We start from the raw sequence: 25,198 nt of genomic DNA, 5'->3' as shown, positions 1-25,198 counted from the left end.
TGTAGCAGTAATTTATAACGGAGGAATACAAATGATGTATGCCTTGTCCCACCATTAGCTTTCAGCAATTCATTTTGGGGTGTCAGTTGCAGGAACATTTCCTGCTGATGGGGCTTTTGTACTGTGCCAGATATGACAGTAACTATGACATGCTTTCCTTTTATGAGATTTGCTTTAACAGGATTAGAAATGGAGATTAACCTCCATTGAGCTCTAAAGGTTTTCATGACACTGTTAAAACAGCTTACGTTTCATTGTTTTTATACTCCCTATTTTAGGTCATTTTACTTTGTTTTTTTAATATTGTTTTATTAAGAACAAACTAATGTGAAAAATATTTTATATTTAATAGCATTTAGTTCTGAAGCATTGTATGCCCTTGATGTAAACTGTATTTTACTAAAACAAATGTAAAACCGTGGCTAAAGACCAGTATAAGAAATACACCTTGAATGCTAAGTTTAAAATTAGATAGATAAATCTAATATAGCATATGCGGAGGATTATGAAAATGGTTACAGACAACCCGAAGATCACCTCCAGAGATATGCAAGAACATCTTGCTGCATATGGTGTATTTGTAGATTGTTCTACAATTCAGCGTAATTTGCACAAAGAACATCTATATGGCAGGGTGGTATGGCGGGGTGATGAGAAGGACGCCCTTTCTGCACTCACACCACAGAGTCGCTAGTTGTATGCAAAAGGTCATTTAGACAAGCCACAGTCATTTTGGAACAAAGTGCTTCGGACTGATCAGACAAAAATTTTGTTATTTGGTCATAACAAAAATACAGTAGATATAGATACTGTAGATCGATTGTCAGATATGTATGACTTATTTAGGTGAGCTTATTAAAATGTGGGTTCCCTCTCTACTTCGTAGACAGGGCCTGTCATCCAAGGGGCCTCCTAAAGCAGATCGATATGAAGCCAGGAAAATAAAGCAGTATGGGGGGGCTCTGCGAATTCTGATGGCTGACCTGGCCAATGATATAAATATCAATTTGTAAGCATTAATAGTCACTTTCTTTTAGTTTCTTGCATGCCCAATATAGTAACTGAACAATGACATATTTTATTTGAGCAGGGCCAGACTCAGTTTAGGAACTACTACCATAAATGGAAGGAATATCTGCTCCAGTGCTGTCCTCCAAGCTCCATAGGAACACCAAGCAACAAAGCTCAACATTTTGCTAGTAGTTGTTTGAATCTGTAGTAACTGGCCATTTCAAAGAGATTTCAACAAGCCACAAGAAAAATAGTCTGCAGCACTGAATTGCAAGATTTTTTGTTTGATAACATTTCTGCTTTATAAATGCCTCATGAGAATTTAAGAAAAACTCATGTGCACTGAAGATACCTTATCTGTGACCTGAATACTTCAGTGACTTCTAATAACCTTGTTATTTACAGCAAGGAGTTACTAAATTCAATTAAATCGGTACCATCAGAGAACCACTTTAAGTCCTAAGGGCATTATGCAGACCACAATAAATTATAATGTGGCATTACATTTTCGTTAAGACTTCACAAGCCTATGTATTCACAATAATCCTTAAAAGCCAGGAGGAAACAACTGGAAACTCTTAGTAAGAATAAGGTGTTAAAATGTACAGTAAGAGGCAGATTTATCGGTCAAATTGAAAATTTGAGTTGTCTATTTTATGATAGAAGCAGAAAACTGCAGCTTTTCCTTTAAACAGGAAGTCGACCAACAAGCTTTCTACTGCTCATGATTGATTGATTTCCATTGGAGCAGAAGGCATCAAGCATGTGCAGAAGACAGCACTTTGACCAACTTACAACCTTTTTACGGATTTTACTTCTGCAGGAAAAAACATGAAATAATATCACAGATTCATGTTTGCCTCTTGTAAAAACACACATTTTGCCACAGATCTGTATCAGGTTAAAAAAATTGCCTCATGGGGAAAAAAAATTATGTTTTCTTGTGCGTTAAAAAACCAAGAAAAACTTGACTTCAATGCATTTGGCTCAAGAAAAATTTGAGAAGAAAAGTCTACTGATTCCAATGCATTTGGCGGAATTTCACAATTCACAGTTTTGCAAATTTTTATTAGGCCAGTTTTACTTATAACTACTAGGGTTTTAGGTTTAAAAATGAATTTTCTGCATGGAGAATATTTGTCCAAATTCTCACATACAGGCGACTGTGCTTAGCAGTGATATCGCTTAGCACAGCCACCCAATGGATCGAAATGGAGTTTGACTGCTCAAAGCAGTTGAACACCTATCAAGAAAAGTTCCTTCTAGGCATAAAAATGTTGACAAACAGGACAAATGCTTAATAGTCGAATGTTTAATAAATAAGCCTGTGTGCAACAAAAATAAAGAGGGCACAGTCATACAGAAGTATTGAATTATACCTGATTTAGAGTTTTCCCAAGAAAAGAGGTGAGAAAAAATAAAAATCTGCCTAATAAAATAAAAGATACTTCTAAGCAACTTTCCAATATACATTTATTTAAAACATATAGTGCTTATATTTGTAAAAACAATTGCAGAATTTGCTTAACTCCTGGTTGTTACTTTTTATACTTATACTTTTTATACTGTACTTTTTATACAAAGTTCCCCAGCAAATCAGCTGCCTTGTCTTGCATTGTATCAACAGTTTAAGAAACCAGGGCAAAGAATAAAAAGGGACAAACACTGCTTTCAATAGCATTACATATACAGGTATGAGACCTGTTATCCAGAATGCTTGGGACCAGGGGTTTTCTGGATAACGGATCTTTTCATAATTTGGATCTTCATACCTGAAGAAAATAGAAAATCTAAAAGAAAATCATGTAATCATTAAATAAACCCAATAGGTTGGGGTTGCTTCCAATAAGGATTAATTATTATTACAGAGAAAAAGGAAATAATTCTTCAATTTTAAAATGGAGTCTATGGGAGATGGCACTTCCGTAATTCAGAGCTTTCTGGATAATGAGTTTCCGGATAATGAATGCCATGCCTGTACAAATAACTTAAAAACCATGGAAAAATTGCAATGAATGTATATTACAAAGTTGCTTAGAATTAGGTTTTCTTATTTTTTGGGTTGCCATTCCCTTTAAGCACAAATCATGGTGTGTTAAAGAAATGTTATAATTATATGGTTTCAGTGATTGTTAAGTTTTATGCACTCTGCTTGTAAACTACATTTTACTTTAAACAAAAAGTTGAACAAATAGTTTATTGCCAGACACAACAGAATCCTTGCTCCCTCCTACACATTCCGTGACAAAGTCCCCAGATTTATATATTGTCACTTTCTCCCTGACACACATGCTTAAAAATAAATGTTTGGAAGAAGCGTTGTGCAGACATAATCAGGAATTGATTTTGGAATGGAAAGAAAGATTAACTGAAATTTACATCTATAAGGACATGAAACAAGGGAAAAACAATGTCAACCACAGCGAGAGATTTATTCAGGTAAATGGTTGCCAGATACAAACTTTTTGTCTACCAGTTGTGCGGAGTTGCAGTCCCCAACTTCATCTGAGGAGACTGGAATTTGTAGTCCCTACAAGATTTGTCACTCCCCCTCCAAATATACAACACATATTTTAAAGGAAAACTATTGCTAAATAAACTATAGCTACACAAATCCTACTATAAAAGTTGATTTAAACATACACATGCAAAATTAATACTCATTTAATATAAATTTGCAGACAAACTATTATTTAATTTTTTTTTGTTTACTTTCTAGCAGACATATAAAGTTGTACTTTTTATCTTTGCAGGAATTATCCTGGGGGACCATAATAGTACCAGAATAAAATATTGTCATTATATCTTCCCCACTCCTCCTCCTTTACAAGTGCCTATTATTTGACTTGTGTGGAGTTTCACAGCCTAGAAAGTGTCATGTTTAAGCATACAGTCCGTCATCATTCTGGATTTCCTATAAGCAACCCAAGGGGCACTGTAGGGAATATACAGTTTAGCAATGACCCCTCACTGCCAGAGTCATGCACATCATATAAGGAGCACTCTCACCCATTATGCAGACCCAGCACTTTTGGTGATTGCACTGCCAAATACAGGTAACAACCATGCATCCTTCATTATCATTAATCACTCCCTTTACACTGGGCTCTGGAATCTAGCAAAATGCTTTTATACCCAATATTTTATAACAGTAAGAATGCTATGGTAAGTATGGTTTCACATAGGAACAGTACATACTGAGCATCATTTTTCTTTAATATAATACAGTTATAATGTCCTTAAGTGTTGAACCCAATTTATGATTTCCCTGAGGTTAAGAAGTAAATCATTTGTAAACGTATTAATTAAGATAGCCTGGGAAAATCCACCTTACTGGAATAAAGTGAAATGGTGCTCTGACAAGAGTGAAATTATCAAAACAAATCAGTAGGAGTGCTACTCAATTCTGTTTATTTATTGCTGTATACTATACGTTCTATCATACTTTTGTTCAATTTTAGTAGCATTTCAAAATCGGCATTTGTAGAAGTAGGCTAAAAATGCTGCACATTATGTCCTGTGAGTTCTGTACCAGTCCAAGAAGACCAAAGCTGTAAAGATCTGCCCCTGAATATTCCCCTGAAGCACTTTTTGTTCTTTTCTGCTGATTCAAAGCACATGCGCTGGGCAAGAGGCATAACTATCAAGAAGTGTAATTGATCCTGGGCCTGCACCCTTTTAGTAACCTCCGGAATTGTAAAAAGTATCATGGTGGCGGGGGGAGATTTTTCACACGCACGGGTTTGCTTAAAGATCGTGTGAGTGGAAAAGCCCAATAATGGCTGCCTGCACCATGATCTCCTTCCCAATGTGAGTAGCATAGTGCTCACTAGGAACAATTTTTGCCCAAAATAGTATTGCTTACCCAAACTGGAGCATGGGTTCTGTTAGCCCTGCAGACAGTTTTTAAGGATTATATTGTTAATTTCATATCTGCAGGTTCTTTCAATGAGTACCCCCACTCCAGTTAAACAGATTGTTTTAAATTAGTGAGCTATAGTCCACATGTAATTTAAAAAATGTGGAAAAATGCACTTCTGCAGAATATATTCATATGTCTCGTTGCCTATTTTTAAGTAAGGGCCAAATAAAATTACTTGAAGGAGCAGATCTCATGCAAAAATTGATGCATTTGAAATCTACACCTAATAGACATAGGCAATTCTGTTAATTAGAGAATCATATCATCATACCAGCAACAAACATGCATTATAAGCATCACTTCATGGAAATAAACATGTATTTTTAAAAATTCTGCATATTGCTGTTCACTAACTTCCTCTCAGACACCTGACTGTTTCTAGACAGGAGTCAGAGTCAGTTCATGGTTGACATTTATGTCAGATACATTGGTGTATCCTCTCTTTGCCATGACAATGTTTTTGAGCTAACCTTCTTTCGAAATAACTACCTCCAACACAAATGTGCATGTAGAGAGAGAAGGAGATTTCTGACAGGGGACAGTGCCCAGAATTTTCAACTAATTATAACTAGAACATTTTTTTTTATTTCCATGGAATAAAGTTTATATTGTTTTCATTTTCACAATAGTTCCCTTCGAAGTGTAAAAATACATTATGCAACATAGTGAAATGACAATGTTACTCTAAATCAAAAACTGTGGCCAACAATTTGTTAAGAACATTTAGTTATTTTTCAAATTGCAATTTTGCAAATGTCAGTAAATAATAAACAAAATATAGGAAGAGATGTAATATGAATCACTCTAGAGGAGGGACCTTTGAATACATCTATTAGAGCATGAAAAAATGAGTGGAGTATAAAGGAGTGGTAGACTGGAGAGAGGGAATTGCCCCAGAAGAGGGCAAGGGACAGTAGCTAGGTAGGTTTTACATCAGATATAAATAGAGCACAGTGGTATAGAAGGTTGTGATGATAGGGTAGTAGCCAGTAGACCACAAGGTCAGAAGCAGCATGGAGAATGTACCATCAGTAAGGAAACACTAAAAAAGAATAAAAAAAAAAATATTAGACCTATCCACGTATGACAAACTAGGAAGTGAACCCTAATGTCAAAACACAACTAATGAAAATCATCCACACTGTGCCTGTAAATGATACTCATTGTGATGGTGATGACTTAACAAGCGTGATTGATGCAATGAAGGGGACTGAAGACAATAAAATGACAAGAGAAGCACAAAAGTAACATTGAGCATATACATCTCAAGCAGCAGAATATTAGCTGCCATACTAATAGATACTTTATTTAAAACAATGGAAAAGAATCCTAAGATTCTTAATGACCGAAAGGCCAGCGGGAATAATCCCAGCCATAACAAAGTGTAATTGTTTTGTAACTGTGCATATGTCCCTTTTCAGGAGGAGAAATGTAGGAATTTGCATTTTAACCAACTTAAGTTGTGATGAATAACTAAAATGTAGCTGTTTGTCTCCATTAGTAATTAAGTAAACCCAGAATTGTTGTTCTCTGTTGGCGTCTTTTCTTTTTTTTCATTGGATTTTAGTGTAGCCTCCAGTCTGTTTGTAATTGCACTGTACTGTAGGCAGCTTGCCTCAAAACACAGAACATATGGCATCCTCACAGGACAGGATAGTGTCTTTTTGTTCTTTTAATGTGCAAGTCAGTTGGTCACTCTCTCTCTCTCTCTCTCTCTCTCGTGCGCTCTCTCTCTCTCGTGCGCTCTCTCTCTCTGTCTTGCTCTCCCTCTGTATCTCTTTTGGGGATAATTGAAACAGCTGATCTAATCCATTTTGGAGGTGAGAAATTCTCTTTTGTCTTTCGCCTGAACATTTTGACTTGATTCTGTCGGAGCTGCTATATATATAAATCCAGAAGGGAAGCTAATGTACAGTGCACAGAGTAAATCTGATGAAGGCTCAGAAATGATGGAGTGTTGCTGTGTTTATGCTATATGCTTTGAAGCAGATAATGCCTCTGAGATCACAATCAGACAAACCCGACACTGCCTCAATCCCCCCCATAAATAGTGGCCTTAGTATAACAATCATGATTCAATAAATAAATCATGTTGAGGAACCCAATAGTCATTATATTATATTGGAAATTCCAGTACTGAAAAAAAAGCTATATACTAAATGATGACTTATTTTCTGTTGATCCTAGTTAACTTGTGAGATTTATATTTTGTTAAGCCTCCATTAAAAGTAAAGCAAAGTGATATGGTTGCCAAGAGAGCAAACCCTCGGACCAGATACATTATCATAAAATAACCCACTGAGAAAAACAGAGATAAGGTTTGGTAGAGGAAGGAAAGAGAAAGAAGAGGCAGTCAGATAGATAAATAGGGAGAGTTTTAGAACATACTTGATAGATAGGTAGACAGACAGACAGACAGACAGATAACTAAGATATATTAGATATAGATAAATAAGAGATAGACAATGATAGATAAAGATAAATGGGAGATAGATATAGATAAATAATAGATAAATAATAGATAGATGATGATAGAGAGATAGAGAGATAGATAGAGAGATAGAGAGATAGAGAGATAGAGAGATAGATAGATAGATAGATAGATAGATAGATAGATAGATAGATAGATAGATAGATAGATAGATAGATAGATAGATAGATAGATAGATGATAGATAAATAGATAGATAATATATAGATAGATAAGATAGATTATATATAGATAAATAAGAGATAGACAATGATAGATATAGATAAATGGGAGATAGATATAGATAAATGATAGATAAATGATAGAAGATAGATAGATAGATAGATAGATAGATAGATAGATAGATAGATAGATAGATAGATAGATAGATAGATAGATAGATAGATAGATAGATTATAGGGGAAAAGAGAGAGAATGAAATGTGAGAAGCACACAGATGAAGAACAATTTAAATCTTCTTTTACTGGAACATTTACAGAAATATGTGTTAATTTGTTAAACATCTTGGGTGTTACACATTTTGTTTCCTGAGACAGTTCCAACACAGTGACATTCCTATTTTAGTGTAGAGTCGTTTCTAATTTTAAAGTAAAAACTAATGAAGTTGACATAGCATTCATCTGGATACATTAGAATTTCATCCTAGCAAAAAAAGAAAATGAAAAAAAAAAAAGCTTTTGTCCACTTTGCACAAATGATCTCTATGGCAACTGTTACTGAGGTACAGGAATTGTTTCATGTGGTATGCAGTTTGCCTTTATCATGATTCAGCCAAGCTATCAGATAGGACGGTAAGAGGTATGAATGCGACTTCAGTTTAATTGCTTGCCAGAGTTTAACAACAACAAATTATATATATGCAGGAATCACAAATGCAGATTTATGTAAAATATCTGGAACAAAGTCAATTTTTGAAAATCTTATTTATGCCACCATGGGTCGCACAACGCAAAAAAGAGGGAGCATATTCATTTGTCTTGTGGCTGTGTTTGTTTCTTCTAAAGCTGGAATTATTAATCTTCTGGAGCGATGTCACAACCTTTTGATCGCATTGCGAGTTTATGAGCTTGGATTGGAGCCAAACAACTGATGCAGTGCACACTGAAAGAAACTTTTGCCGAATAGCCTTTCAGTTCATGATACATGAGACTTGGATTTCAAATCTGAAATGAATGAACTGAATGACCACCAGCACAGAACTGCTGTAAGAAAATGGGCATAACGTTTTCTATTTGAAGACTTGCTTTCAGGAATTGAGTGGGTTTATGTTCTTTAGTTAGCTGTTTGTACAGATTGCACATTTGTACTGGTTATTTCGACAACCTACTACTGTATCTTCCTTAATGCTATTTGATTGGTATTTAACTCTTTCCTTGTTAATAACCAAGGAGAATGATAAAACTTGTGTCTCTGAGTTTAGAAGTCCTTTAAAGGGGATCCCAAAACATGGATTGATAAAAAAAAACTTCTCAGTGCTTCTGATAGCACTTTTGCAACTGACACAAATGTTTTATGTTTGATAGGTTCTAATGTGTCATTAGTTTAAGAATTTGGCTTAGCAGATTTCTAAATGTCAGCAGTCCTACAGTTAATTGCCTGTATCAGAAGTGTTTAGAAAGTGCATAGACAGTTGGGGTCGCTACAAATTCTAATTCTCAGAATCCATTAACATTAGCAAGTTAATGTATATTGCTAAAGTTCTCAATGATCCATTCTGCGTAAATTTACAAATATATTTGGGGGGTTAAATACCCTTTAAATGTGTTTTCAAACCTGCCCAGCAATTATAAGGTAAAGACTCACGTGATTCACAGTTTCTTAGAGTATCCTGGTAATTTGAGGCTTAAATGATGACCAGAGCCAGGCCAAAGCCGAAGGCCACCCAAGGCAAGCCTCTGGCATGGCCCAGCCTCTCCCTACCTTCTGGTACAACTCTTCAGCCAATGCTGAAAGTGAGTTAGAGGCAGCAGATGTATATGCCGGAAGTGCTCCCCACCTAGTTTCAGCTCCGATGATGACTTATCAGTCAATACAAAATAACGGGTAATATTTTCTAATATGTAACCTTGCCCATTACACACAAGTGGTCACTGAGTAAAGACCTTAAAGGAATTGTTCAGTATAAAAAAAAACTGGATAAATCGATGGTTTGTGCAAAATAAAAAATGTTTCTAATTAGCACACAATTAAATCTATAAAGATATATAAATCTATAAAGTGACTGGATGCCTAACACAACAGCTAGAACATAACTTCCTGCTTTGCAGCTCTCTTGGTTTCCACTGATTGGTTACAAGGCAGTAACCAATCAGTGACTTGAGGAGGGCTATATGGGTCATAACCGTTTGCTTTTGAATCCAACCTGCATGCTAAGGATCAAAATCAAACTAACTAAACATTTATGTCCCATGTGGCCCCTCTTAAAGTCAATGACTAACTAAGACAGTGCTGTCCAACTTCTGTGGGAAAGAGGGTCGGGATATTTTTGACTTACGTGGTGGAGGGCCGATAATGGAAGCCAGTGTTGACCACTCTCTGTTTAAACAAACCCCACTTTAAACCACACCCATGTTTCCACAAGAGCTTTTAAGATCATGTCCACATTAATGGTGGTAGCACACCAAAAAAAACAAATGGAGCATAGGGCAGGCAGAGTATGGCACACACAGGGAGCATAGGGAAGGCAGATTGCAGCAGGAGACAAGCAACCCAATCAGGACCACTCTAAGATGAACAGTAGTGTGCTACATACAGTTGCACAATGCTGGTGCCCCTCCAGCAGTTTGTATGAGATGTGCACAGTTGAACAATGTGGTATATTAATAGCAGAATGACAGAGAAGAAGGTGAATCCATTAAAAATCAGAACAATAAAACTGAACCTTCAAAGCACAGTCTGTTTTTAGGAACAGTGCTCCTGTAGGCCATAAAATATATTCGGTTACATGTTCAATACATGTATAATAGAAAGTAATAAGCGAACTCGGAGCATAAAAGTTTGTAAAATTACTGTTGCCCCAGTTGCTTTTCTATAACTTATACACTGTACTCAATGCAGCTATCGCTCTAGAGTGCAGCAGATGTGGAAGGCAGGGGACTTGAATTTGCAAAAAAGTCCACCAGTGACAAAACTGAAAAGTTCTGTAAAAACTTTATTGGGCAAAAATGTTTGCTCATTCCTACAACTCAAACAATTAGTGATGAAGACCAATTTAAACATTGCTTAGAAAAGGTCATTCTAGGTAGTATAAAGATAAGAATATCCTCCTAGTAATGGCACTCTTCGGCAATCTGAGCACCACAAAGAAAAAATCTGGTCAAACACTACTGCTGTAATGTACGTGGGAAGCAGAATTCAGCAAATATTCACTTAACCAGTGCTTAAACTTTTTTTTATCTAACTGACAACACTGTCTCGTCATTGGCTATAACTCTTTTTGTACTAGATTAGGCAAGAATATCTGAAATTTGTGCAGTTCCTTCAGGGAGAAAAACAAAACACCAGATATTAATGTGTCAAGCTGCAACCTCAACTGACATTTCTCAGTTAACCTATCAGTTAGAAGAAAGGCACATTTAGAATCAAGCATGACGTTTCCCAGCAATAAAATGCCATAAAAAGCAGTTGCTATAGAAGGAAAGCAAAATTGTTTCTGTAGGAAAGAAAACAAGAATCAACTCAAAACACTGGCAAGAAAGAAGTAGTGGGAAGAAGAAGTGTTACATTGACAAAACAACATTAAATTGGTATAACACTCATGGCTTTTTATTTTGATAGAGCATTTGATATGCAAGTCTGGTGGTGCAATTTTTCAGGGAATTTAGGGAAGAATAATTAGTTTATACCTGGTCAATAATGAAAACAATAGCCAAAAAGCAAAATCTATTGATGTAGGGATAAGCATGGTTGAGGATTGTCATAGGTCTGCCAAGCTGCAGCTGTATATATGGAGCACTGTCCAGAGGAGGTAGCAAATTGTCTTTTGTCTCAGCCATAATGTGACATATATGTATTTCTACAAAGTATTCCTTACATATACAGAACACAAATTCAAATAATGTGAAATAATACAAGCAATGTTTCTTTTTTTTTCCCCAGAGTAAACACAAGTTCTAAAAATCCACAAGACTTTCTCCATTAGGGTAGAGAATCTGGCAAGTATGAAACTGCTTTCAGTGCACCAAAAGTATTTGCACAGAAGTGCAAAGCAATTAAAGTTTCAAGCTCTTTCTCATAGCCCACAGACAATTTAATGCATTCTTAATCACATGTCAACACATTCACATCTGTTCTCAATTCTATTAAAATTGCCTAAAACCTGGTGCAGTACCATATGTATGCTTTGCTCATGACAATATATATCTGTGTTCTTTTAATAAAAAAAAAGATCTTCCTCTTTGATTTGTACAATATAGTAGATGGACAAATGAACTGACTTAAAAATGTGCACTTGCAAAATATTCATATCATGATTGGGGGGCTCTTCATAATTTCAGTCTGATAAAAGCTATTTATTTGTGATAAAAAAAGAGAAAACTTTCACTCTCCAATGCTGTTATTAACACTCTCAAACCTTATTTCCTAGTGTTATTGTGAAGTCTGGAATTTACCACTTTAAGATACAAAATTAAATGCAGGAAATACAATTAACTTTTAGATTTTATTTCCTGTATGTTCCCACTTACTTAATACTAATTAATAGTTACTCATATTTAACTGTTTTAATTAAGTAACAACACTCATGTCCAACTACTTATTAATAATCATCTTTCTTTGTATACAATAAGAAACCAGATTCTAGAAAAATAGATTCTATAGGAATAGTGAATTAAAGGTTATGTACTGTTTTGTTTTTCCTATATACCAAAAAATATTAAAATGAAATGTAGTATGAAATGAAACATTAGTGGAACATTTAAACACAAGGAAAGACTATCAAAGTTTGAAGCTGTTTTCTCTGGAGAAGAGCCACTTGCAAAGGGACACTTTACAAGTACATTATAGAGATTATAGCAGATAGCTGAGGATCATTTTTCACATAGAAAAGAACAAGAGGCCACCACTTTAGGCCTGAGGAATAGAATTTTCACTTGAAGTAACGACAATGATTCTTCACAGTGAGGTAAGTAAGGATGCGGAATGCCATACCAGGTGAGGTTGTGATTGAAAATGCTATTAATGCCTTTAAGAGAGGCTTGGATGATGTCTTGGACAGACCATGGCTACACTGATCTTAAGTGCTAGCACACAAGAAGAATGCAATCGGGGAACATGTGGAGGGGTTTAACTTGAGCTGTGCAACTGTGTATCTATGTAACTATCACAGTTATTGTAATTGAAAATGAGCCTTATTCAAATTAAAGCAACACTCACATTTAATGATTACTGAAGGGTGCATTTGAACATAACACCAGTGTAAAAATCAATCTAGTGTCAATTCTCATCTTCAGATGGAAACAAATTGCATAGGGACTTTTAATTCTTTTCTTTGCCTACTTGATTTATAGTAAAATAATTAGCTTCTGTTCTCCAAAATACTCATTACCTATAAGTAGTTGAATCTTTGACATTGTTTGGTGATTTTTTAAGGAATCAAGGATTGAGTGCAAGCAGGGCTGCCACCAGGGGGGGGGCTGGGGGAACGGTTGTCCTGGGCCCAGTGAGTTTTGGGCCCGGCTGTGCCAATCTTACTTGTATTATCCGGGCTCCCTTTCTGTCAGTGCACAGAGACTATGAGAACCCACACTGCAGCAGCATGACATAAGGTCAGAAGCTTTTACTTACTCCCACTGGCTGAACATTGAGCGGCCAAATCCGCCCTCAGCTCTGATTGGGTTAGCCCACCCCAACCCTCATTAGCAAAGCCTTCCTCCAACTGATTGGCCCAGCCTGCCCCGAACCTGTATTGGCCCAGCCCCCTTCATAAGGAATCCATCCTGATAGTGGTCAGATAGTGGAGAAAAAATAATGGGCAGTTTGGAGTGGGATGTGAGGTTTTTTATATTAAATCAAAATGTTTCCCATTTAAACATGCATAATGGAAAATTAACTGACCATAATAAAAAAAATTTAAAAAATCATAGATGCAAGCGATTCCTTCCTTATTAAGGAATTGCATAGTCCCCTGTAGTGTTAGTGTTGTGCCAATATGGTGCATGTCTAATGCCAATTTAGTGCCAATGGACCATCAATATATTGCTTTTGTAATACCTATGTAGTGCCAGTGAGAATAGTGTAATGCATGTGCATCAGTGTAGTGCAATTCAATGCCAGTGTGTTGCCAAAATGGTGCCATGTAGTGCCTATGTAATACAAATGTAGTGCATATTTAATATTAATGTGATTCCAATATTGCCAAAATAGTGGAAGTGTGATGGTAGAGCAGTGCCAGTGTGATATTAGTGTAATGTATGTGGGATGCCAATGTGATATCTAATGACGGTATGTATTTGACAGTGTGTTACAATATAGTACCAATATGATACCAGTTACTGCCAAAATATTGCAATATGATACCAATGTAATACTTTGATAACTTGGTATCAATCCATATATTTGGAATTACCTATTAATAAATGACATTACAGATAACTCTTTAATAGGTAAACCAATACACAAACAGTAAAAATCTCAAATTCCAACATTCCTGCAGAGGAAGCTAAGAAACCCAAGCAGATCTCTAAAGGTTTTAATGAATGTATATTGGAAATAGGATTCTTTTATATTTTTAAATGGAGAACCTGGGACCATTAGGGCCACTGCCAATATGTGTTTTTGTTTTAAATCACTAGCCCCCTCCCTTGGGGGGGCCCCTAATAATTTTGTTGTACGGGCCCCTGATTTCTGAAGACAGCCCTCAGTGTAAGGTAACCAATACAGGTAAACAAACTAGGGACTTTGACACTGATCGTAAGTGCTAGCACACAAGAAGAATGCAATCCCCTCCTGGGATTTGGAAATGTTTTACTTGCAACTTGTTGACTTCTATATGGCTGTAGGGATCACTTAATTATCAGATAACAGATTGATTACAATGTTTTTAGTAATAAAGTGTGAATAAGCCAATTAGGCCAATTTATTTATGGCTCTCTACACACTTGCAGGATAACATCCATGATTATATTAAACAAGACTCTTAACGGCAGAGACATACGAGAAGATTCAGGGAGATTCGGCTAGAATCTAAATCGCCGGCAGGATGGCACTCTGAGTGTTTCATTTTCTGAAGTCACCCAAAGTTGCCTCAGGAGGAAACTTTGGGCAACTTCGTAATACAAAGCGATCCGAGTGCCATCCCCTTGGCGATTTACATTCTAACCGGTGGGAAGGCAGTTCAGGGAGATTAGTCGCCCAAAGAATAGCCAATTTGTCACTGGGCGACTAAATCTCACCGAATCTTTGCGCGTGTCTCTGCCCATACAATAATTATTTTATCTGTTGATGCTGAAAAGAGATATGATCTATAATATCATAAATTGTGTACTTTTAAAATTTGATGAAACTATATGGTTGTGAGAAGAGTGTAACACATGATTCAGCCTGATAAGAGGGCTTTGTTGGAAATGAAGCAAGTTATGGAAAGAGAAATATAGACAAGGTAGAGATAGAGAAGAAAATTACATGAAAATAATATAACAAAAAACATGCAATATATAAGACAAATACTAGAGGAATCTATTATGGGTCATTAATAATGTAGAATAGCTATTTGGACAGTTGTGTAAATTGGTGTCATTTATATTATGATTTTTGAAAACCATGGATAAAAATAATATATTATTGCCTTTCATTAAATGCTTAGCCATCTATTGTGAGAATACATTGCACGCCTAAAATTAATTTGAGTGTTTTGGAAGGAGATAGGGAGGATTTGCAGAGAGAAATATAGGCAAGAAAGAAACATTCACAAGTAGAGTTAGAAACATCTTTACAAAAGCATGGACACATTCTGAAACAGAAATATCATGTATTATTTCCTTATTTTTGCAAGTGAATACATTAACATAAGATATTAATAAAGGGTTGTTTTTTTTTTTTTACACATATACTTTTTTACAAAGCTATTGGATATTCCCATGTTTTAGACATAACATAGCCAGCCTTAGCTTTAATCTCACTTGATATAAGATGTCCATCTCAGGATTCCACGTTCAAGGTCAAAAAAATCAAAAAAAATAAAGGGCAGCACTCCTCGTAGACTTGAATCAATGCAAAACTCTCACAGCAGAATGCATACATACATACATCTAGGACATACACACTGTACCTGCTTACATTCTTTTTGGAAACAACCAGCCAAGTAAGATAAAGAGATGGGTACTCCTATGGTGCCTTCTAGCATAAATATACCCTTTAATCAAATCGGATTTCTCAACTTTAGTTGAGGTGGGTTTAAAATAAATCCATTATTCGAACAATTTCCAGCTTCATGTAGCTAATCAGATAATGAAGGGACAAAATGCAAAAACACTGAAACAAATGGAGATTTAGCATTTAAATATAAACATATAATTACGGCATGGGGAAATGAAAACTGTTGCCAACGGCTGCTAATAATGTAGGCACAAGATGGAAGGCTTCTAAATATGCTGTGGATATAGTACAGTATTTATATATAATTTTTCTTTGTGACCACAATTTATTCCCCCAACACACATAACGCTTCTATTTATTTAAATTTTAAGGAAGACATTTTTTTTTTTTTTTTTCCTTTGGTATGCCCATCTTGTTTTGAACAAACAATACTTTGATTGACAGATCCAGAGCTGATCAAGTTCTATTCAAAGGTGTTCATCCAGCATTGGAGAGCCAATGGGAGTTATTGTCAGTCATGGGTCCCATACTGTTCTGCAGCTTTTGCATAATATAGTAAGAATGGTGAAATCCTGAAATGCCACTGGCAGTTGCTTTGTATTCTATTATCACAAGTTTCTGAGCAGAATCTATCACAGCCTTTTTTGCCATTGCATATTGCTATAGTTTTATTCATATACAGAGTTTATGACTGTGTTGGGAATGCATTTTATTGGCACCTATGTTTTTGTTGTCTTATTATTTTGTAGTTCTTTTTATTAACTACTGTATATAGTTCAAACAGACCATGCTATTGAAAGATTAACATGCACTGTTGCTTGATGCAACAAATAATACTGTGACTGTACATAGCACAAATACTTAATAATTCAGAAGAAAATTATATAGTATAGTAGTTTCTTTTTCAACAGTGGTGTAATAAATAGGACTTGTGCTGAACATTCTTTGCCTATGCTTTTAATTAAGAAATATATATGTTTCTGTTATTTCTTGCTCTAAACAGGGCAAAATTTGAAATTGAAATCCTGATCCAAATAGAGCAAAGTAAAAAAAAAAAACAGCAGTTCACTGGGAAGTCCTCTATATAATGAGCTGCTATTTACTAGATAATAGGTTGTAGCTGGGGGAAGGGATGACTTTATTTATACAGAAACTTCTAAGTAGACTACTGGTTTATTTGATTTTTACTCTTTGGGATCAGAAAACAGAATGTGGCTTCTCTTTATTTTCAAATTTTCACCCATGTTTAGAGCAAGAAATATCAAAAAACTATGATCCGTAACTCAAAGGATAAGACAAAATAAGATCCTCTGCCTTTAAATTGTTTGTGAGCCACCAAGGACAGATACACACTTTATGCAATGCATCCTAGCAAAGGAAACAACTTCCTAACTTCTCTGGGCTTGCAACTAAACAACACATTAACCTTATACAAATGTCCCTCTATTCGACCTCTGCTAAGTTCTCAATGGTCCAAAGCATCATCCTCTCCTCTAGCACCTTCAAGTGCCCCGTCTCCTTCACTACTAAAATAATTCATCCAAAATAGATGAGCACTTTAATACTGGGAACAAGTATACTGTGATCTTTTCCACTCTCCCCCCCCCTTTTTACTTGAGCCCGATGTGCCCATATTGTCCTCAAAATGCAGTACAACTTAGAAGACTTAGAAGAACTTAGAACAAGAAAATTTAGACTCTAACCTGCATGATCTATCATCATCATTAAGAGCAGGGGCTCTAACCCCTGAGTTGTTAAACCAGGTTGGATTTGGATTTCAGTTTTTCTTTGTTCTACTTTTCTTATTTTTGTTATGTCTGAAAATGTTTTTCTGAAGAATATCAAAACCATTCAAGTTTTATTTTATTTTGCTATACCAGTTAATTAAGAAAATAAAGCAAATTTTCTAACTATTACAGACTGCAATCAGGGCCACCAGATGGAATGAGGTGCCTGGTCAATTTTCCTTACCTCGTTCTACCACAAAAATGACCAGGAGAGAAATGGCTCTCTTTTGAATTACTTCTGCTATGACCAAAATAGAGTCTATCAATGTCAAATCAGCAATATAAAGGCTCGTCTTGTTCAGGAGACTCATTTTCAAACACTGGGCCTATAAAAGCTTTGGTCCAAATACTACCAACCCACCTACTATGCTTCTGTCAATCTAAAAAAGCAGGAATACACAAACTTATGTCAGGCTCTTCAAGACCCAAATGGCCATTATTTGGTCCTAGGCAGACATGCTGTTGTACCTTTACTTTTGATCAACATGCCTAATAGTTTTGGATGTCAGAGTTATCAATTATCAATATTGTCAATATTCTGAGTTCTCGGTATAATGTTTTATTTGCTATTGACTATTACTTAGTCTTTTATCCTTTCCTTTTCATATATTTCTTGTTTCCCTTGTTATTTTCCTCTCTTTATTGTAAAACTTTGATGGAACTAATAAAATTCAAATGATAAAAAAGAATTTCTCACTAAATATGTAATGTTCTAAACAAAAAAATATACTGAAATATTAAAAAAGAGAAATGCAACTCAGCTGATAAAAGTATATAGAAGATCTCGGTTATCAGGAAAGGTAAGCCAAAATGGAATATTTTAAAGCTTAAGGGGGTAAATGATAACTATGCATAATCTATAAAGGGACCATAGAATAAACTCTAATGCTTAATTCACCAGAGGATCCTTCCAGAGAATGCATGAGTATAAACTTCTCCCTACAAAAGATTTGCAGCTGGCAGGAGCCATCTTGCACTGCTTCAGATCCTACTCTTTTGGAGATTGGCACAGGGACATGCACAGGTTAAGTTGATCTGTACCTGTCATCAACTGTGCATGCCAAATAAACAAAAGAGGACCTAAAATGGTGCTAGATGGCACCTACCAACCCCCACTGTGCTTTTGTCCATGAGCCTCCAGGCTCAAGCAATCATTTATAGAGACCCTAGTTAGTTCTAGAACTTACTCTTGTTTGTATAATTAAGGACTTGGGCTTGATGTTGACCGGATTTTAAAAGAAAGAAATGGGGTATTTTTCACAAACCTGTTTTTAAAAAAAATAAAAAAAACTTTTCGCCTAAAAGGTACTTGAGGAATATAATAGATCCAGCTTTTCTTTTAGGCTTCTAAATAATTGCAAGCAATCAGCAGTTAGTAATTACTGAGCTGGATTCGTTGCTATAGGTTTCTAGACCAGGAGAAAACTTCATTTCACAGTATCAGTCGATGTTGGGTACTCTTTCTTTTGAACAAATTGCGCATTTTCAATTTTCATTTACTGATTATTGCCAAAGGCATTTTAGATCACCTATGGACATTTACTTTTTTAACCAACCAAATCTTTAACATTCATTTCCACACTTCTATAATACACAGAATTTCTAATATTTATGTTTTGCAGAAACCAGATGAAAAAAACTCAATTAAATAATACAAACACACGATATTTCTACTGTATTTGCTTAAATATTTCCCCCTTTCCTTTTTAGCTTTACACATATAAATTACTGGGTTTAGGTTGGCTGAGGAAATCTTGGCAAACACAAACTGCTGTTATGAAGCACTTCACCAAGGAAACGAAAGGAGCTCCATGCTGTGTCATAGGCATGACTGACAACAAGAACAAAAAAGGCGTGTTGAGGAAAATTGTGATTACAGTAAAAGATGTAAAGAAATGGCTTCAGTTCTAGCACATCAGCATTACGCCAGGCTTGGATCATATTTGTTGTTACAAAAAGCATCTTGAGGATTTGTAAAACAGATTATGTTAATATGCTCATCATTGTAGCGTAAAGAGACAATTAGTTAGAACCAAACAAATCCACAGCCGGTTACAAAAGATACTCACAGAACCAATGTAATGTACCCAGGAAATAGCACTTAAAATAGGCCTCACTCTGATATTGAAATAAGGATGGGGATGGCACAGGCACTACTTTAAATGGGTTGTTCACCTTTGAGTTAACTGTTAGTCTGAAGTAGAGAGGGATATTCTGAGACAATTCTAGAGTTTTTTTTTATTTTTTTATTATTATTTGTGGTTTTTTGAGTTATTTAGCTTCTTATTCAGAAGCTCTCCTGTTTGCAATTTCAGGTTGCTATGGTACAAATTACCCAAGTAACCATACATCGATTTGAATAAGAGACTGGAATATGAATAGGAGAGGCCTGAATAGAAATATGAGTGTTAAAAAGTAACAATAACGATACATTTGTAGCCTTCCAGATCATTTGTTTTTAGAAGGGGTCAGCGGCGCCCTTTTTAAAGCTGGAAAGAGTCAGAAGAAAAAGGCAAATAATTATAAAACTATAAAAAATAAATAATGAAGACCACCTGAAAAGTTGCTTAGAATTAGCCAGTCTATAACATGATAAAAGTTACCTTAAAGATGAACCACCCCTTTAAGAATTATAATGTTTCTTCTATTCACAGTTGTTTAACAGAAGTGTACGTATATATACACAAGATAGAAAGATGATAGATATAATTATAAATTGGGTGGCATGACAAAAGAGTAGAGATGTCGCGAACTGTTCGCCGGCGAACTTGTTCGCGCGAACATCGGGTGTTCGCGCTCGCCGGAAGTTCGCGAACGTCGCGCGACGTTCGCCATTTTGGGTTCGCCATTGTTGGCGCTTTTTTTTGCCCTCTCACCCCAGACCAGCAGGTACATGGCAGCCAATCAGGAAGCTCTCCCCTGGACCACTCCCCTTCCCTATAAAAACCGAAGCCCTGCAGCGTTTTTTCACTCTGCCTGTGTGTGCTGAAGAGATAGTGTAGGGAGAGAGCTGCTGCCTGTTAGTGATTTCAGGGACAGTTGAAAGTTTGCTGGCTAGTAATCGTTTTGATACTGCTCTGTTATTGGAGGGACAGAAGTCTGCAGGGGTTTGAGGGACATTTTAGCTTAGGTAGCTTTGCTGGCTAGTAATCTACCTTCTACTGCAGTGCTCTGTATGTAGCTGCAGTGGGCAGCTGTCCTGCTTCTGATCTCATCTGCTGACTGCTGCAATAACAGTAGTCCTTGTAAGGACTGCTTTTATTTATTTTTTTGTTGTTTTACTACTACTACTACTACTACTACTATAAGAGCCCAGTGCTATTAGTCTAGCAGTGTTGGGGAGTGGGACTGGTGTGCTAATCTGCTGCTCCTAGTAGTTCAGCAGCACCAACTTTAATTTTTTTTTTTAATATTCATTTTTTTTTATTTTACTTTTTTTTATTTTACTACCGCTGTAGTAGTGTATAAGTTGACCTTTTAGGCATTATTTGCCCTGTAGGCATTATTTGCACACTGTTTTCTTCAACCCGCCATCGAGCTGTGTGACCTTGTTCACATTCTGTCTAAATATCCATAATATTACCGTCTCCAGAAAAAACACCGGAGTCACTTTTTTCAAGCAGCCATAATATATTTTATGTAATCCGTATCCACCGCTGTAGTAGTGTATACGTTGACCTTGTAGGCATTGTTTGCCCAGTTTTTTTGGCCACAGCCACTGAAGCACAGAGGCCAGAAAAAATATGCCATATAAATGCTGAAAATAGTCATTTTTTGCCATACGTTGACTCAACGTATATGGCAAAAAATGACTATTTTCAGCATTTATGTGGCATATTTTTTCTGGCAACTGTGCTTCAGTGGCTGCAACCAAAAAAACTGGGCAAACAATGTCTACAAGGTCAACGTATGGCGAAAAATTACTATTTTCAGCATTTATATGGCATATTTTTTCTGGCAACTGTGCTTCAGTGGCTGCGTCCAAAAAAACTGGGCAAACAATGTCTACAAGGTCAACGTATGGCGAAAAATGACTATTTTCAGCATTTATATGGCATATTTTTTCTGGCAACTGTGCTTCAGTGGCTGCGTCCAAAAAAACTGGGCAAACAATGCCTACAAGGTCAACGTATGGCAGTTGTTTAAAGAGAACAGTAGATTACTAGCCAGCAAAGCTACCTAAGCTAAAATGTCCCTCAAATCCCTGCAGACTTCTGTCCCTCCAATACAGAGCAGTATCAAGCAGATTACTAGCCAGCAAACTTACTATCATCTGTCCCTGAAATCACTAACAGCTCTCCCCCTACACTATCTCTTCCAAGCACACACAGGCAGATTTTTCAGATACATTTTTGCCCTTGATCCCCCTCTGGCATGCCACTGTCCAGGTCGTTGCACCCTTTAAACAACTTTAAAATCATTTTTCTGGCCAGAAATGTCTTTTCTAGATGTTAAAGTTCGCCTTCCCATTGAAGTCTATGGGGTTCGCGAACCGTTCGCGAACCGCTCGCATTTTTGCGCAAGTTCGCGAATATGTTCGCGAACTTTTTTTCCGACGTTCGCTACATCCCTACAAAAGAGAGTAACTTAATAATCTTTGGTGCAAAGTGGTATTAAAAGAGCGCATACTACAGAAGACATGTTCTTTAAACCTTCTAGTAACCAAGTATGTGGAGAATACATCAAGGGGTACCCTAGAACCCATTTATTTGGAAAGGGGTTTGTGACTTCTGTACCCTCTCCTGCTCTTATGTGCGAGATTCTCTTAGATACTTGTGACTTTAAAATGGGATAGATCAATGCACATTCTTGGGTCTCACATTTAACCAATAATTCAGTTTTGCAAGTAGTACCAGGTATTAGTCGGACTTTTATGTTTATAAACGTGCTGTAACCATATCCAGGGCAAGGTAAACCCTCTGTGGTTGTTCTGACTCTTTAGGGGTCATCTACTGAGACCCAAGGCACAGGCACCCTTTTGTAGCAATTTAAAAAGCGCCTTGCAGAAGGTAACAATTCCATAACTAGTTGCAGACCACAGCATCAGCCGTATTGCCAGCGATAGGTTAGTAAGTAAGTATCATTGTGGACTGTGCCCACTACCTAACTTGCCAAACACAGGCAGTACCATATTGATGGGGTAATTGCAGGTCTCTTTGCTCCATTTTGGAGCACAGAGACCAAATTCCTAAATTTTTGCAATCTATTCTGCATGAAGTAAATGACCACTTCTGCCTCTGATCATTTATTACCATCTAACATAAACACACTTAGCCTCCCCCTCTTCAGCATGGACACTGTGACTAACCTAATAGTGCCACTTATTTTTGGCTAGGCTAAAAAACTCCTGCTGATTGATTTCCAGAATCATGGAGAAAACTGAAATGAAGTCCTTCACCCCTCTACATTAAAAAGTAGGCAACGAGAGACAAGAATATTATTTCTGTGTATTTGCTTTTTCCAACAGTTTTGTGTCATATGTGATTGTAGTAATGCCAACAGGTCTAGAACCATGGACACACAAACTCAGAAACCTATTATACAAAGTTTGTAGGCTGACGAATATTTTAGCATGGCATAAATCATATCTTATCTGCATTTAAACATAGCATGACTTATCCAACCTACATACAGTATAAACGTCGTTGACAACACTGATTTATTTCAGCTTCTAAAATGCTCACTTGTTCAGTGCACACAAATACATTTTCTACCTTCACGTTTGCATTTACAGCCCGACAATTGACAATGACTGTTCACTTAATGCAACAGAAACAATGATAGGGCTATGTGAGTAAAGATTTTATGAGTCAAGATATTTTTTGCTTATCTAAGGCTTATGTCACAAGGCAAGATTGTTGCTACATGTAGCTAGAAATAGCTTTTATTGTTTATAATAATAAGTACAGTACTCGTTGCTATCTTCAAGGAGATAAAGAGAAACTATTCCTTTCCATAAGAAAACATTATTTCACAATGCTGTCCCCAACCAAGGTGTATATAGATAGAGGCCAGACTGCATTCCTAAGACGTAAAGCTTCTACTTCCTATTGCAATAACCCAAAAAAGGGTCCAAGCTGCTGAGGACTCATAGAAGCCACAAACAAGTCACGCAATAACACTACATATAAGCAACTTAGAAAAGCTATATGATGGTACTGCATATTTAAATACTTCTGAGTTACTTTATTGTAACCTCAATATATAGATGCTTTAGGGTACATTCAATAGATATAATCTGGGATCTCCAGGCCCGGATTTCTGGAAAGGCCACCTATGCCCTGGCCTAGGGCGGCAGGACTTTAGAGGGGTGGCATGCTGCCCAACCACACCAACATTGGTTCAAAAACACAGGTGATGCACTGAATATATAAATTATATAAAATATATATAAATTTCCCATGCGCCAATCCCCATTGCTCCAGTCCAGATGATAAAAATTTGCACGAATAAAGGGGAGGGGACAGGTGCGACAAACGGCAGTGGGCCTAGGGGCACCCACTATGTAAATCCGACCCTGGGGATCTCTGACTTCTATACTTACATCATTACATGTTATCAGAAATAGCAGAGAAAAAGACTATCAATAGTCATTATATCCATAGTCAGTCACATGATGCTTACTGTACAAATGATAGAAGGCAGTTCCTTAGTACTCTTACCTGACATGCCTGTGGAACTTTTCCTCTTTGAATGGTGCAGCTTGAGTAAATGCACCTCGTTGTAGTATTTTAGGTTTCTCACTGCCATCCATCTATAGTAATAGGAAAAAAAGTCAGATTATTTTCCAGTACAAGATGTTATCTCATAACAACAATTTTAATATTTAAACATCTACTAAATACTTCTAGTAACAAAAAATCCTAAGAATGTTAGTTCAGGTATGGGACCTATTATCTAGAATGCTGTGGACCTGTGGTTTCTGGATAAGGAATCTTTCTTTGAACTTGGATATACTAAAAAAACATTAATTGAACTCAACAGGATGGTTTTGCCTCCAGTAAGGATTAATGGTACTTGCTATGTACAAGGCAGGCCCGGACTGGCAATCTGTAGATTCTGGCAAATGCCAGAGGGGCTGCTATAAGGTCCCATAGAAAGTCAGTATTTAGTGGACTGGTGTGTGCTGTTTGGGCCTCTATGTGGGCTAATTGGGCCTCTGTGTACCTGAAATACCAGGGCCTATTTTAATTCTCAGTCCGGACCTGGTACAAGGTACTGCACCTGTATATAAAAATACTAATAGTTGTTTAAGCAATATAAACACAGTTGTTATAGTCCTGAGAGGCGTTTTTCTTATTTCCTTATGGAATGTATTAACTCCTTTCTTCAGCACCACTGGAAAACACATTCTAGAAGCTGCATTCTAGGTGAAATCATTCATTGGGAACAAAGACCAAGGCTGTGAAGGCCCCCTTATTCGTCTGTGGGTGAAAGGATCAACAACCACAATCAATATGCTGGTGCTCATTGTTGTTTATACATTCTTCCAAGTCACAGGTTCACCAACAGCGACTTAGCTTAAGATTTATGGTTGTTGATAGTATACATGTATATATAATTGTAAAAGCACCGTGATGGGAGATATGTAATACTACATGCATTGTGCTTTTTAAAATATGATGAAATCAATTAAAAGGACATTAATTAGCTTTTTATGATGGTGAAATGATTA

General features: G+C 36.5%; 1 protein-coding gene across 4 annotated transcripts in view; it reads right to left on the bottom strand.

Moving 5' to 3' along the window:
- Nucleotides 1-25,198, bottom strand: part of LOC108711038 (dynein heavy chain 3, axonemal) — a 555,753-nt gene that overhangs the window by 505,138 nt on the left and 25,417 nt on the right. For all 4 annotated transcript variants that reach the window (XM_018252361.2, XM_041586281.1, XM_041586280.1 and 1 more), the window contains exon 2: nucleotides 24,186-24,277. In XM_018252361.2, the coding sequence (XP_018107850.1) occupies nucleotides 24,186-24,277 (92 nt within the window). The remainder of the gene's footprint in view (nucleotides 1-24,185; nucleotides 24,278-25,198) is intronic.

The sequence above is a fragment of the Xenopus laevis genome, chromosome 3L (assembly GCF_017654675.1).
Source record: "Xenopus laevis strain J_2021 chromosome 3L, Xenopus_laevis_v10.1, whole genome shotgun sequence".
Classification (NCBI taxonomy): domain Eukaryota; kingdom Metazoa; phylum Chordata; class Amphibia; order Anura; family Pipidae; genus Xenopus; species Xenopus laevis.
This window is presented reverse-complemented; position numbering and strand designations above follow the sequence as displayed.